Source organism: Mustela erminea, chromosome 13 (assembly GCF_009829155.1).
Source record: "Mustela erminea isolate mMusErm1 chromosome 13, mMusErm1.Pri, whole genome shotgun sequence".
Taxonomy (NCBI): Eukaryota; Metazoa; Chordata; class Mammalia; order Carnivora; family Mustelidae; genus Mustela; species Mustela erminea.
Window position 1 is genome coordinate 81504218 of NC_045626.1, and position 12618 is coordinate 81516835.

Here is a 12618-nt window from a genome sequence, read left to right on the forward strand (position 1 = left end):
GGTAAAGAGTTGGGTGGAGAGACCCAGCATTCCCCGAGGCCCAGGTCCCCGGCTGGGATTTTGGGTTGTGGTTCGGGTGGGATGCTCTCATTGCCCTGAGTGCGTGCCTCTGAGGTCATGGCCGGCCTTCAGTTCCAAGTCGGGGCTTTTGCTCCAGACCTGAACCCAGCCTGCAGACGTGGCACTAAATCTGGATTTTTCTCCTCTGTTTCAAAAAGGGGGGGATTTGTCAGTCCCTGCTGCGTTGAACACATGCAGGAGGTTTGGGAAAGCCCAGACCCACCGGCGGAAATGGAGCCTTGCAGGCCTTGGAACTCAGGGCAAAAGCCCGATGGTCCTGCAGAGCACCGCATTGTTGCCAGCGTTTGATGGGATTCCTGGGTTGCCATGGTGACCAGGAAACCAAGGGCCCCTGCGGAAAGGGTCGCCAGGGACCTCTTCTTTGCTACCAACCTGTCAGGGGCACCCCAGGACAAGCCTCGGTCAGTTTCACCCCAGGGTTTCCCGCGTGTGATTGTGCGCGGCAGCTGGGGATCTGGGGTCCCGGTTTCTGGAGCCTTCCGTCGGGGCTGCCCCCAAAGGCCAGAAACCCAGCAGTGGAAGGCCAGGGGGGTCTGGGGTGGGGTGGAGGCGGGAGGGAGGGGACCCGCTGCGGGCGCTCGAGGCCCCGGGCTGAAAGGGAAGAAAAATTAGAGGTCTTGACCAAGCAATCGTTTTGGTGACGGATCTTTCCAGCTTGGGGTCTGACTGCCTTCCTCACCCGCACCCCCACACGCGTCCCTTCACCTCCTCAAGGTCATTACTACAGTTTTCACTCGCAGCTCCGGGTGGGGAGGCCGTTGCTTCCTCTACCGCCACTTCTCCGGCACCCGTGCAGGGCTCCTCCCGTGGCTGGGGCCTGGAGCCGTCCTAGCAAGTTTCTCTAGGAGGGAGAGAAGCAGCGACGGATGCGGAAGGAGCCGTGCAGATTAAACTGGCTGTTCCAGCCTCCGAAGCGGGACTTTTTAGGTTCTCTTGACCCAGGCAGTTCCAAGTCCCAGAGGTTGGTCAGACCTTAGGAATTCCAGAATCACTGGCCTGGCTCATTTGGGTTATAAAGTTAATGCTACCTGATTCATTGGCTTGACTAGGAGGTATCAAGCTGGACTTTCTTGAAGTTTGGGGCGGGGGATGGTCACCACTCCCATCTTTGTTTGCTTTGCTGCAAACAGTCTGCTTTCGGACTCCCTGCAGCACAGACAGGAACCATGTCCCTTGCCCCTTAAAGAAATCTCTTTATGAAACATCAGATCGGGCTCTCTCCGGTGTGGACGTCTTGCTCTGTGAGGCCCAGGCTGGCTGGAAGGAGGCCCACGGGCAGCCAGAACTGGAGTCGCGGTTTCGTCTCTGGTTTTGAATCCGGCCCTTTGAGCAAGCTTAACACGTGTGGATTTAATTTCCCTTTCTTTCTCGCTTTCTTTTCTACCCCCCCTCCTCCGCCCTTGCGAGGAAACAAGAAAAATAGTCTGCCGTGTCGACAGCGCGACACCGTTCCCTTTGCCAAAGAAAATTTGTCTTTCCAGAGCCCCGGAGAGCAGTGGGTTCCCAAATTTCCACTGCACCCTCCAGTTGAAGGAGGAGGTACCCAGACAGGGTCCCCGCCAGACCTGGAGGTATCAGCCTGGGTCTCTATCGTATTGGGTCAGAGCCCGGGAATTCAGCATATTTTCCCCCACATTTTGGGGGGCTGCGGGGACAGGCGGACTACACGGGAGGCCTTTCTGAAGGTCCTGGGCTGCAGACACGGTTGGAGCATTAATGCTCAGTGAAACCCATGGGGTAGGAGGCAGCTCAGTTTCTCAGTTCAAGACCCTTCTCCTCCACGGAGGACTCCCTAAATTGGAGGGGGCAAGAACAGAGATGCTGCCTTGCTTTTTACCACTTTCTCTGCTCTTCCGGGAGATTGCAAATCTCTAGCCTTGCGATCTCAGCCATGCCTCTAGAATGATGCTCCTGCTTCCTTTTCTCATTTTATTACCCTGATTGGGGCGGCGGGTACCTCACGCGACAAACTTGGGGGAACGGGGAGGAATTTTCCCAAAGCACAGGGAAGAACACCAACATGAACAAAAATAGTAGCAATAATAAACCCTGGTGAAAATATTGGAGGAGAATATGGGATATTAAAATAATAGCAATAGCCAGTATTCTTCCCAGATGCTTCCGGTCCGAAGGGAAGAAGCTAGGAACAGAATCAAACATTGGGAAGGGAGATACCATGGTCCTGGAAAAAAAAAAATATATATATATATATATATAACAGGGCCAGATTTAACTAGGCAGGAGGGGAAGTGACCCCCTGAGAAACGAGGAAATTTCTCTCCCTTAGTCTGACTCCCTCTATTGCAAAAGGAGTTGGTCCAAGTTTCCTTGGGTCGTATCTGTTGTTAAAATTCTTACTCATTTTCCCAGGCCCTTCTGCTCTTCTTACTTGATGCCTCCAGGAGAGACCCGAGTCAGGCAGGACGCAATGGAAAAGAAACGGAGAAGAGGGTGTCTTTTTAAGCCACTTCTTTTTGGGGAGGAAAGAAAGAAGGTGGTTTGGGACTCGATTCTGTTAAAAACAGAGGCAGGAGGGAAGATCCAACAGTGGTTTCCTCTTGCTTTCGCCTGGTTTTGTTTTGGACTTTTTAAGTGGGAACCTCTAGTCTTCTACCCACAGTGATATTAAAATCGGGGCCGGAATTTTGCAAAATGAGGAAAATACATTTTGGGGGGCAAACCCAGTTGGGAGCAGGTCGCGGAAAGCGGGGATCCTCCCGAAGAAGGAGCGAAGGCTGCACGTTGCCGCCTCGCTTTGGAACTCACTGCCCAGTGACTGGGGGAAGGAATGGCAAGGCTCAGCACAGGCTGAGGTCTCTAATTTATCCAATTCGGCCCGTGGTCCGACTCTGGAGCGTTTGGAACAGAGGGCCAGGGACGCTGAGGCTTCGGAATCCTCTGCGAGCTGGTCCGGGGGGTGGCGGGGTCCGCGCCAGGGATGCGAGACGAGGGAGCCGAACGGAAAGGAACTGGCCCCGCTCGGAGTTTCGCCTTCCCCTTCCAGCGCCGGCGGGGCCCAGGCCTCCGCTTCCGGCCCACCTCGGCCCCGAGGTCAAGCGGGAACCCATCCCCGGCGAAGGATTTCGGCTTGCACTTTCGGCGTCTGGAAGCACACGCTGCACCCAACGGACCTCAGATGGAGGAAAAGATAATTGTTAATAACTTGGGAAACGGAAGAGAATTTGGGGTCGGTCAGTGCGGCCTAGCCGGACGGAGCGACGCGGGTCCTGCTTGCTGGAAGCAGCAGAGTCTGCGGCCCGGCTGGCCCCGGGCGCCCGTGTCCTGCGCTGGAAACCGCTGCCCGTTCTCCCCGCGGGCCTGACCTTGGCTCCTGGGGCTGCTCGGTCGGCTGCGTTCCTGGCTTTTCGCGGCCGCTCCGGCCCCAGACGGCCCGGGCCTGGAGCCAGGCCCTGCTTCGGAAAGCCCTGAGGGTTAGGCGCGAGCGAAACCCGGCATGGAACCCCGAAGCTGGGGTGCGAGGCCAGATTCCGACGTCTGCTTCCGTCTCGGCCCCTTGGCGGGGAGCTTACCCTTGCGGAAGGCCGGGCGCTCGCTTGCTCACTCCGGGACAGGCCTCGAGCTCTTCTGGGGACGTCTACGCTGTACGTTTCGCAACCGCACCCAGCGCGTTTCCAGCCGCGCGCAAAAGCTGGAGCGCATCCGCCACGGGGCGCTTAGACGTTACGGCCATCGGTGAGCCCCCCAAAACTGCGAATCCTTATTACAAAACAAAATAGAGCGTCTCACCCAGTGCAGGCCCGGTCGCTGTAATTTTTCTCTGCAGAAATCACTCCCTCTACCTCCTCCCCACCACCCACTCGCAACCCGCCCCCGCCGGGCCAAGCTGGGACGCGTTGCAACCCCGGACCTAGCTAGGGGAGCTCGCGCAGAATGGGCTTTTTCTCAGCAAGAACGTTACGGACGACTCTCTTTCTTCCCCGCCACGCCTCGATTTCATTTCCCCTGCGCGATAACCCGTAATTACTTCTACGCGGGTCTGCAAGCCGGCGCTGAGTTATCGCGTCCCCAACTGAACCAGCTCGAGCGGCGCCTCGATATTCGTTTGCCGAGAGCTCCTCCTCGGAAAAAAATAATTTTTAAAGAATAAAAGGACTCTCGTGCCTCCTCCAAGGGACCCCGTTCCACCCTAAACAATCTGATTTCTTCCCAATCGGGGGCGACGGGGGCGACGGGGGCTCCCACCTCCCTTTGCCAAGAGCCCCCTCCCCCTCCCTAAGGAAATCGATCTTGGCTCTATTTGTGCCTGATGTTCGCCGCCCCCATTTCCCCCAGAGAGCGCTGGGTTTGTTTATTTCCTTATTTATTCCCGTGGCCGAGGTGTCTGGGACTTGTGGCTGCGCAGCCCCTGGGCTGATAGGCGAAGACGGACAGAAATTAACCTCCCGCCGCTGCCCCCCAGTCGAGCGTGACAGCGCGCGGGCCGGTTGCGTGACTCGTGACGTCTCCAAGTCCTATAGGTGCAGCGGCTGGTGAGATAGTCGGTATCGCCTGGTTGCCTCTTTATTTTATTGGGGTATGCCTGGTAATAAATAGTAATATTTAATTTGTCGAAGACCACAAACCAGCTTCGCGAGCTGGGAGGTACACACTACTCTTGACAGAGGCTGGAAGAAGGCTTGGCCTAAAAGGGGTCTCTTTTGGGGGCCCTTTGCAAACTTCACTTGAACCCCCACTCTCCAGCAAGGCGCCACTGTTGGCTTCTGCCGTGGAAAGAAGAGGTGGGATTTTTGGAGGTGAGTGTCCCCCTGGACAGCTATGGGGGGGAGAGGTATCCCTCAGCACTTCGCCTGGCCAAGGCCCCCTGGCTTTGCGCCCCAGCTCGGTCCTGCGGAATACCCACTCCCAGAGATGCTGTTTTTCACCATGGAAATAAGAACGCCCGCTCTTGCGTTTCGCCTTGGAGTGTCACCTGGCAGGAATAGGTTCCCGCTGGAGGTTTCAAAATCCCAGTTTCGCTTGGTGGCCAGCACAGGCTGTGTTCCCACAGACCAAGTGAATCTGGCCAGGCAGTTACTTGGGGGAGTTCAGATGTGCCCTCCCGGGAGGGGGCTGCAAATTATTTATGGGAATTTATTTTATCCGCAAATCTCCGAGAGTTTAAGGGGATTGGAGAAGTCTTTCTGGATTTCCCCTTCCTTTTGCCAGAGATGCAGAGATCCGAGCTCATCCTGAAGCCATGTTTGTTTCCAGTCTTCGGCCCGGGGTCTCCTCCTTAGCAAGCCCAGAGTGAGTCCTCTGAGCTGACATTCTGGAAGGGTGAGGGTGTCTTCACATTAATAAATAAACTGCTGTGGTGAAAAGTTGTTTGCAAACAAACTTGGAAGGTGGAGTGAGAACTGTCGCAGACGCTGGGCTGGCTTATTCCCCCCCGGTCGCCCCGCTTTTAGGGATGAACAATCCGCTTTGCAATTTTGCAAACGGGTATGCTACACCCATCTGGCCACTGGTTGCCAGCGCGTCTCTCCTCTCTCCATCCATCTCCCCAGACCCTGGCCTGCAGGCCCAAGTCTCTCATCAGAGCCCCAGAAAAGAATACGGTGAGGGGGTACGGGAGGCAAGGTGGGAAACGGAAGGGAACCCTGACAGTTATCCCGGGCCCCGATACTTAGTGCTCCAAACTGGGTCTGCTCAGGCTAAGACCTACTCACTGTGTTTACGCTTCTTTTGACCTCTTCAACCCGCAGAATAATACATTTCAGAGAGCCGGGAGGGCAGGGAGAGGGGCCCAGTAGAGATGAAAACCCCAGCCAGTCTCCCATGACTGTTTGATTATTTTAATAAAACCGGGTACCGCCTCGCGTACACCTCCAGCCGGGGAGGTCTGGTGGCCCTGGGGGTGGAAGCTCCCCCCACCAACCCCGGGGCAGTTTCTTGGCATCTTTGATCTGGGTCCCCGTCCCAGTGCACCTTCACCCTGCCTTCACCCTGGAGTCACTGGGAGTTGGGGTGGTGAGTGGGGAGGGGGAGAGATGTCAGGACGGCCGGCGGCGGCCAGCCAGGCCAGGCGGGGTCACGCAGCTCTGTCTTGAGGTCAGCGCTGGAAGAACGTGGGCCAGGCTGCAGAGGGGGCGCGAGGCGTGTGTGTGTGTGCGCAGCGTACTGTGCTCAGACTCCGCTCTCTGCACAGCCCTGTCCCCGACATTACTTCCCAGGCAGAAGCCGAGCGGGTTTGCGATGATTTGTGCAGGATTTTTTTTGCAGCCACCGAGCCGAGCTCAGAGCAGCGGAGATGGATGGAGGTTGGGAAGGGGGTGGAGAGGAGGGGTGATCTCGAGGTCTGGGTTTGAGAGTAGTGCTGTGATTTGAGTGTTCGGGAAATCTAATGGAAAAGGTGGTTGGGGGAGGGAGTGAGAAGAGGAGAGAGGGAGGGAGAGAGGGAGCGAGGGAGAGAGGGAGGGAGGGGGCGGGAAAGAGGCAGAGGCAGGCTGTGTGCAGTGGGAGCTAGTTGGATAGGCAATTTCAGTATTTTGTAAGCATCAAGGCAGCCCAACGTCACTGAGCTCAGCTGAGTCGGCTTGTATTTCTGAGACAGAGAGAGAGAGAGAGAGAGAGAGACTCTTTCCTTGGATTCCAGAACTTTAACCCTGAAAGCGGCGCCCAGAAAGGACCTTGCCCATTCCCACAGCTTCCTCCTGTCTCCCCAGCTTCCCCTCCCGAGGGGTGCAAGTGAGAAGCAGGGCGCTGAGGTTTTAACGCTGAGGGTGCTGCTGGAGGCTGCTGCTTGCGTTCTTGGAGCCCTTCTGGCTCCTGACAACTTGGAAGTCTTTAGGGAGAGCGAGTGAGCTAACGCAAAGCGGAGGAGGTGTGTGTTGGGGGTGGGCAGTCGCTGCCGAGGCTCCAGCGGTGGGTGATCCTTTGTACGCAGCGGTAGCCGCTAGTCTGGGCGAGCCGTCCCGGGCATAAACACCCCGGAGCCACCATGCCCGCGCCCCCGCCTCGCCGCTGGTTTCCCTGCTAGGAGCAAGAAGGGATTTGGTGAATGCACCGGCTTCGCCCAGCGAGGTAACCGTACCCGCAGATGGCCGGGGAGGCTCGGGGAGGGAGCCCCTCCAGCCGAATCGGCTCCGGGAGGCGCGGTCGGTGGGACTCCAGCCCTTCCCGGGATGCGGCAGAGCCCGGCTTGCAGAGAGCTCCTGGCGCATGGAGTCAGCCGGGGAGGCGCGCGGCCCAGGAGCAGCAGCGTGGAGGTTTGCAGGACGCGCGGCCTGGTTCTGTCAAACCGCATCTAGCTCGCCCCCGCCAGCCCCGGAGCTGCCGCCCGACCCCGACCGGGGCGAGCTGGTTGCGATTGTCCCTGCGGCCGGCGGCGGAGGCGAGCGCACGTGGGGGACGGCTGCTCCGGGTTCTTTTGTTGCAAGCCGGCTGCTGGGGGCTCCCGTCACCGCCTCTCCCGAACCCCGAGGGTGTGGTGAGGGAAGCTGCTTGGGGAGTTGGGCCTCGGAAGCCGTCCTCCTCGGTCGGGCTCTGGGCGTCCGGCCCCCGCAGCCCTGGGTGGGATCCAGCCCCTTGCTGGAGCGGCCGCTAAGCTTTGGGGGGCCATCCTCGGCGCTCCTTTCCCAGTCTAACCGGGTTTTGAGGGAGGAAATCCTTACTTGGAAACGTGGAGGAGATTGGAAAGCGATCAGAGCAAGAGGCAGGCTCCTCCGGGCTTGAACAGTTCTGCAGCTGTTACTTTGCGTGTTCCAACCTCATAAGCCTGCAACCTGGGCCATTCTACCCCTTGCGCCCGACCTAGGAGGCCGATCCCACGAGGAAGCCCAGAATTTATCTGGGACCCATTAGACCCTCGCGGGTCCCCCGAGCTTGGGCCTGCAGTTCTAGCGAGCCAGGCGCGGCTGAAGCTCAGAGAAACTCCCCTCGGCCTGGCCGCTCGTCAAAAATGCCCGTCTCGGGCCGGAGAGCCGAGAAACCCGGGAGAACGCGCCGCCGGAGCAGGCGGTGGGGCGCGGGCTGCCGGCGCCCAGGAGCGCGTCTCCCTCCGCACGACCCCGCCGCTGCTGCTCTCCTGCCCTTTCCGTTGGGCTACTTCTCTTTCTTTTTTTTTTTTTTTAAACCGTTGCTAAAAGTTGGGGAAAAGGGGGAGGACTCTTACTGTTGAAGGACTTTTAATTTTAAAGCCTGTAACTGATAAAAGATGAACGAGAATTCCCCCGCGGACCTGGTCTCTCGTTCTGCAGATCTTTTCCCTCCTCTGTTTTTGGTTTTGCAAGAGGCGGGTTGTTGCAGACATTTTGCCTGCTGCCCAAGAATATGCCTCCTGCGAGTTTTAATAAACAGAGCTGTGATGTCCTTCTGTACATTTGAAGAAGAAAAACAGTTCTAAAAGGACACTAGGTTTTTGTTTTGTTTTTGGTTCGTACCCAATGGCTTCCAAAAATACCCAGGCCTTATCTTTATTGGCTCTTCCAGAAGTCCAGACAAATTTGACGGGCAGCTGGCTTATCGTGGGGAGCCTGCGCAGGGGAGATGCGGGCCTCGCCTCCTCCCGTTCTGACCCCGCTCTTTCGCAAGAGGTTGTGTGCGCTCAGAAAGGAGTAATAATGATAATAATAAGGGGACCTCCTGCAGCCTCCTTCAGCTGGGAACGGAGGTGCTGGGAGCTGGAAACTGGGGGCCCGGCTGCCCCCTCCTATCACTAGAACAGAGTTTCCAACTGTCTCTTCTGTCTCTCTGCCTCTGTCTCTGTCTCTCTGCTTCCTGTCCTCAGAGCAGGACCCTGCGCGGGCACAGGGCGCCGGACACACCATGGCTGACGCAGACGAGGGCTTTGGCCTGGCGCACACACCCTTGGAACCTGACTCAAAAGAGCTACCCTGTGACTCCAAAGCCGAGAGCGCGCTGGGGGCCCCCAGCAAGTCGCCAGCGTCCCCGCAGGCTGCCTTCACCCAGCAGGTAAGGAGACCTCTAGCCTCCGGGCCCTTTGCAGAACCGGAGGCCCTCCTGTGGGGGAGGGGTGGGGGTGGGTTACTCATTGTCCCCAATTGTCCCCTTTCCTTTCCATCCGCACTCTTTCCACCTTTCCATGCCCTGCATCCCCAAACACCAGTATACTCACATCCACTTTATTGTGACAATAATCTTTACGGCTAGAGGATTTTGGAAATACATTTAGGTTGTTAAAGAAGGCTTAATTATCTGGCTATGAGGGGCTGGCTAACAATAGCCCAGATCATGCCTTCGCTGCTGCACTAGGTGTAGACTCAGCCCCGAGCACCTCATTAAGGGCTGGGTCAGCGGCCGCTTCAGGCCGGCGTGAGCGATGGCTTGACCCCTCTTCAGATCTGCTCTAGCCTTCGCCTCCATGGGCCTCCTCCACGCCACCGCCCAGACCCGGGAGTTGCACTGTTTGTGTTGGGTCAGGCTCTGGAGGACTGGCTTGCCCTGGCCGGGGGCCGGGAGCGCAGGCGTGTGCTGGGAGGCTGTTGGGAGCCACAGGCTCCCCTGGCTGGAAGCTGGGCCCCAGTAGAGGGTGAGGCTTCCGCGCACTCTCTGTGCCCTCTTCCCCCCGGCGCCTTGGATGTCAAGGCGGCCCGTGCAGCTCTTGATAATTTACATAAGGCGTCAGATGGTGCAAAGGAGGGTGACTTGACCAGCACAGAAACTTGGATGTAGCCAAAACCCTTCTTTGGGATTTCGATCGATTGATGTCTTTCCTGCCTACTTTATCACCTGTCTCTCGGCCCTTCCCATCCCGGGAAAATGCGTGTACGGTTATAGAGAAGCCGAGGGTAGTGGGCACAGAGTTTGGGAAACTCAGATTGTTTTTGTTTTCGGAAAAGCAAATCCGCTCACGAGACAGTTACGGATTATGGCAGAACGGAGGTTTTCGTGTCTGTATATTTTTTTGCACCGGTTTTGTAAAATAGCTTTTGGTTGAACGTGGAAATGTGGAGAGCTGTTTCGGCTGTGCCCGGAATCAGAACAGCTCAAAGTGAACGAAGCTGGATGTGAGGAGAACCTGGAAGGTTTGTTAATATAGATATTTGCGGACTAATTTTTTTGGACTGTGGGAACCTATCATCCTATAGAAACACTTTTTAAATTAAGATTTTGACGTATGTCTATGTTGGCCCCGCCGTGCGGGATTTGCACATTTGTGTGTTTGTGTGTGCCCGTGTGGGTGTCTGCAGAAAGATGTTCTGAGTGGGCTTTTTGAGATCGAGCATTTTTGTTTTTGCTTTTGTTTTTTTTTTTTTTTAGCCGCATCTTGGCTGAAAGGAATTGAGATTAGTTCCCCTCCCCCCACTTTTTTTTTTTGGTCTCAGTCTGTCCTCTCACGGGCATGCTAGAGGACCCTGATGTTTGGGGACTCTTCGCCGGCCTTGTGTTGGCATTAGGAGACAGCAGTGCACCATGCGGTGGGGTAGCGCACGGGGCCTGCACAGGGATTCCGACCCCACGCCCCAGAGTCCACGGAGCCCTGCCGTGGTCTGAAGGCAGCCCGGAGGCTCCGGAGGGAGGGAGACGTGTGTGTTTGGGGGCGTTTGGGAAGAAAAGGCCCCTGCTCCTGGGGCTTGTCTGTGGGACTTTTCTCTCTTTCTTATAGGGCATGGAAGGGATCAAGGTGTTTCTCCACGAAAGAGAACTGTGGCTGAAATTTCACGAAGTAGGCACGGAAATGATCATAACCAAAGCTGGAAGGTGAGCTGTGGAGGGCCTAGGGAAATCGAAGGGGAGACGGAGAAGGAAAGGTGTCTCGGAGACCCGAGAGGGGGAGACCTGGAGGAGGCGGGGAGGGGGGGCAGAGAAAAAGGCAAGAGAACCGAAGAGAGCAGAGAGAGAGAATGAATGTGTTTTTGTGTGACCCGATTTGGGTTCACGTTGCTTGGAGAGCTTCTCCAGTGACTTCCACCCCTGGTGGGGGAAAACGCCTTCAAGATTCACCTCCAAAGCAGGGCACGTCTCCCGCCTGATACGGAAGGATTGAGAGCTTGCCCTGGGGTGGTGGGGGCTACGCTTACGGCGGACGGATTGGTAATGGGAGACAGTAGGGCCAGGGGGAGAGAGAACGGGAAACCAGAGAGTTGCGGAGTCGGCTCAGAGACCCGCTCCCAGCCTCGACTCCCGGCCCCCACCCTCCTTCCCGCCCTCCCTGACCTTGGAGCTGGTCCAGAGTCCCACCCGGTTGCCAAACTCCGAATCGCCGAATGTATTCGCTACCTCTTTCATTGTTTATAGAAAGCAGGCGAAGCCTTTGAAACTGAACTGGGGCTCGGCCGGGCTCTATATACAGACACCGATAAACACGGCCGTTTCAGCAGTTTCGCCAAGACACTCACCCCAGAGTTCCTCTTCAAAGCTCGCAGTTTTTCTGCTAGAAGTGCTAGACAGCTGGGGAGGCTGGGGGGCAGGGTCCTGCAGCTCCGGACTTCCGAGTGCTAATTTGCCCAGGCCTGGGGACAGCCTTCACCACAGGCCTCCCCGTGCCGGACCCACCCTCCGCGTCCCGAAGGGCAGAAAGCCCGGAGTCAGCCCCGATCGGGCGCGTGAAGCCGGAGAGGCCAGTAGGCCCGAGCCGCCGAGCGTGTGAAGGGGGAGGGAGGAGCCGCTACGCCAGACGCCCCCGTTCTCCAGCCCGAGCCTCCCGCAATAAACTGACAACAGTGACATTTATTATTATTTGAAATTAAACAACGTCTTCTCCCCCGCTCGGCCCGAGTGAACCAGGAGGCGCATTCTGTTTATACTGAAAAACTAAGCTCTTCTTCCCATTCTGCCCAGGAAGGACACACACGGCCAGGCCCCCTCTGCCCTCAGCCTGAGCTGAGGGGCTTTAACTATAAAAGGCCTGGGAAGCCTCTCCTGTACCCACAGTGCACCCACGGTTTATCCGCCAGATAAACACCCCCCCAAACACCCCCTGGCCCGGGCTCCAAGGCCTCCCTTCACTCACCCCTTCCTGCCATCCCTGGGTGAGCCAGGATCCAGCAGCTTGTCCTTGCTGGCTTTCCCGGGCACGCACATCCCCCATCCCCTCCACAGGAGGACTGGGAATTTGGAGCGCACGTCCTGGAACCCAGAAGGAGGGGGTACACAGCACCCACCTGCCCGTGACCCCATCCCGGTTCCAGCTCTGGTCTTTCCGAAACTAGACCTGGATGGGTTTGGAGTTTCTTCGTGTTTAGACTCTCTGAGGAAGAGTGTCAGGCACGTCGGAGAAATTGGGGGGCATTTAGAAATAAATTTCGGCTACAGCCTCGTGGCAGAGGTCACCCGCAGAGCTCTACTCTGGGAACGGCTGAGGACCATAGCGAGAGCGGGAGCTATATGGGCACCCACGGGTGTGCAGTCCTGAGGGCGCACACAGCCCTGCGTCCTCCTGAGGTGGGAGCCGTGGGCTCAACGACAGGACCACCTGTCTGGGCGCAGGACGCCAGCGTTTCCCCCAATAGGGCTCCTTCTACCCCTAAATTAGAAAGCAGGTCTCTGGCTCTGAAAAGAGTATTTACAAAGAGCAGAAATGGAGATTCCAAGCAGGGCCTTCTACACAACTGTTTCTTTCTGGAAGCCTTGGCC

General features: G+C 57.2%; 1 protein-coding gene and 1 long non-coding RNA gene across 6 annotated transcripts in view; one reads left to right on the forward strand and one right to left on the reverse strand.

Annotated features, from left to right (window-relative positions):
- Positions 1–710: 710 nt before the first annotated feature.
- Positions 711–4468, reverse strand: LOC116571598. Of its 2 annotated transcripts, none has more exons than XR_004277922.1 (2): positions 4067–4468; positions 711–3798 (listed from the first exon to the last, which is right to left on the reverse strand). It is a non-coding gene; the product is annotated as an uncharacterized LOC116571598 (long non-coding RNA). The 2 variants fall into 2 exon arrangements; XR_004277923.1 differs by lacking the exon at positions 4067–4468 and adding an exon at positions 3950–4032.
- Positions 4469–4749: 281 nt separating this feature from the next.
- The window catches only part of TBX5 (T-box transcription factor 5), a 62916-nt gene continuing 55047 nt past the window's right edge, over positions 4750–12618 (forward strand). Inside the window, exons 1-4 of one of the 4 annotated variants that reach the window (XM_032309609.1) lie at positions 4750–4835; positions 6968–7104; positions 8810–8994; positions 10649–10743. In XM_032309609.1, the coding sequence (XP_032165500.1) occupies positions 8848–8994; positions 10649–10743 (242 nt within the window). In that variant the 5' untranslated portion in view covers positions 4750–4835; positions 6968–7104; positions 8810–8847. Of the gene's footprint in view, positions 4836–6187; positions 6342–6509; positions 7105–8809; positions 8995–10648; positions 10744–12618 lie in introns of those variants that run through there. The other 3 variants (XM_032309608.1, XM_032309610.1, XR_004277921.1) reach the window with 3 other exon arrangements.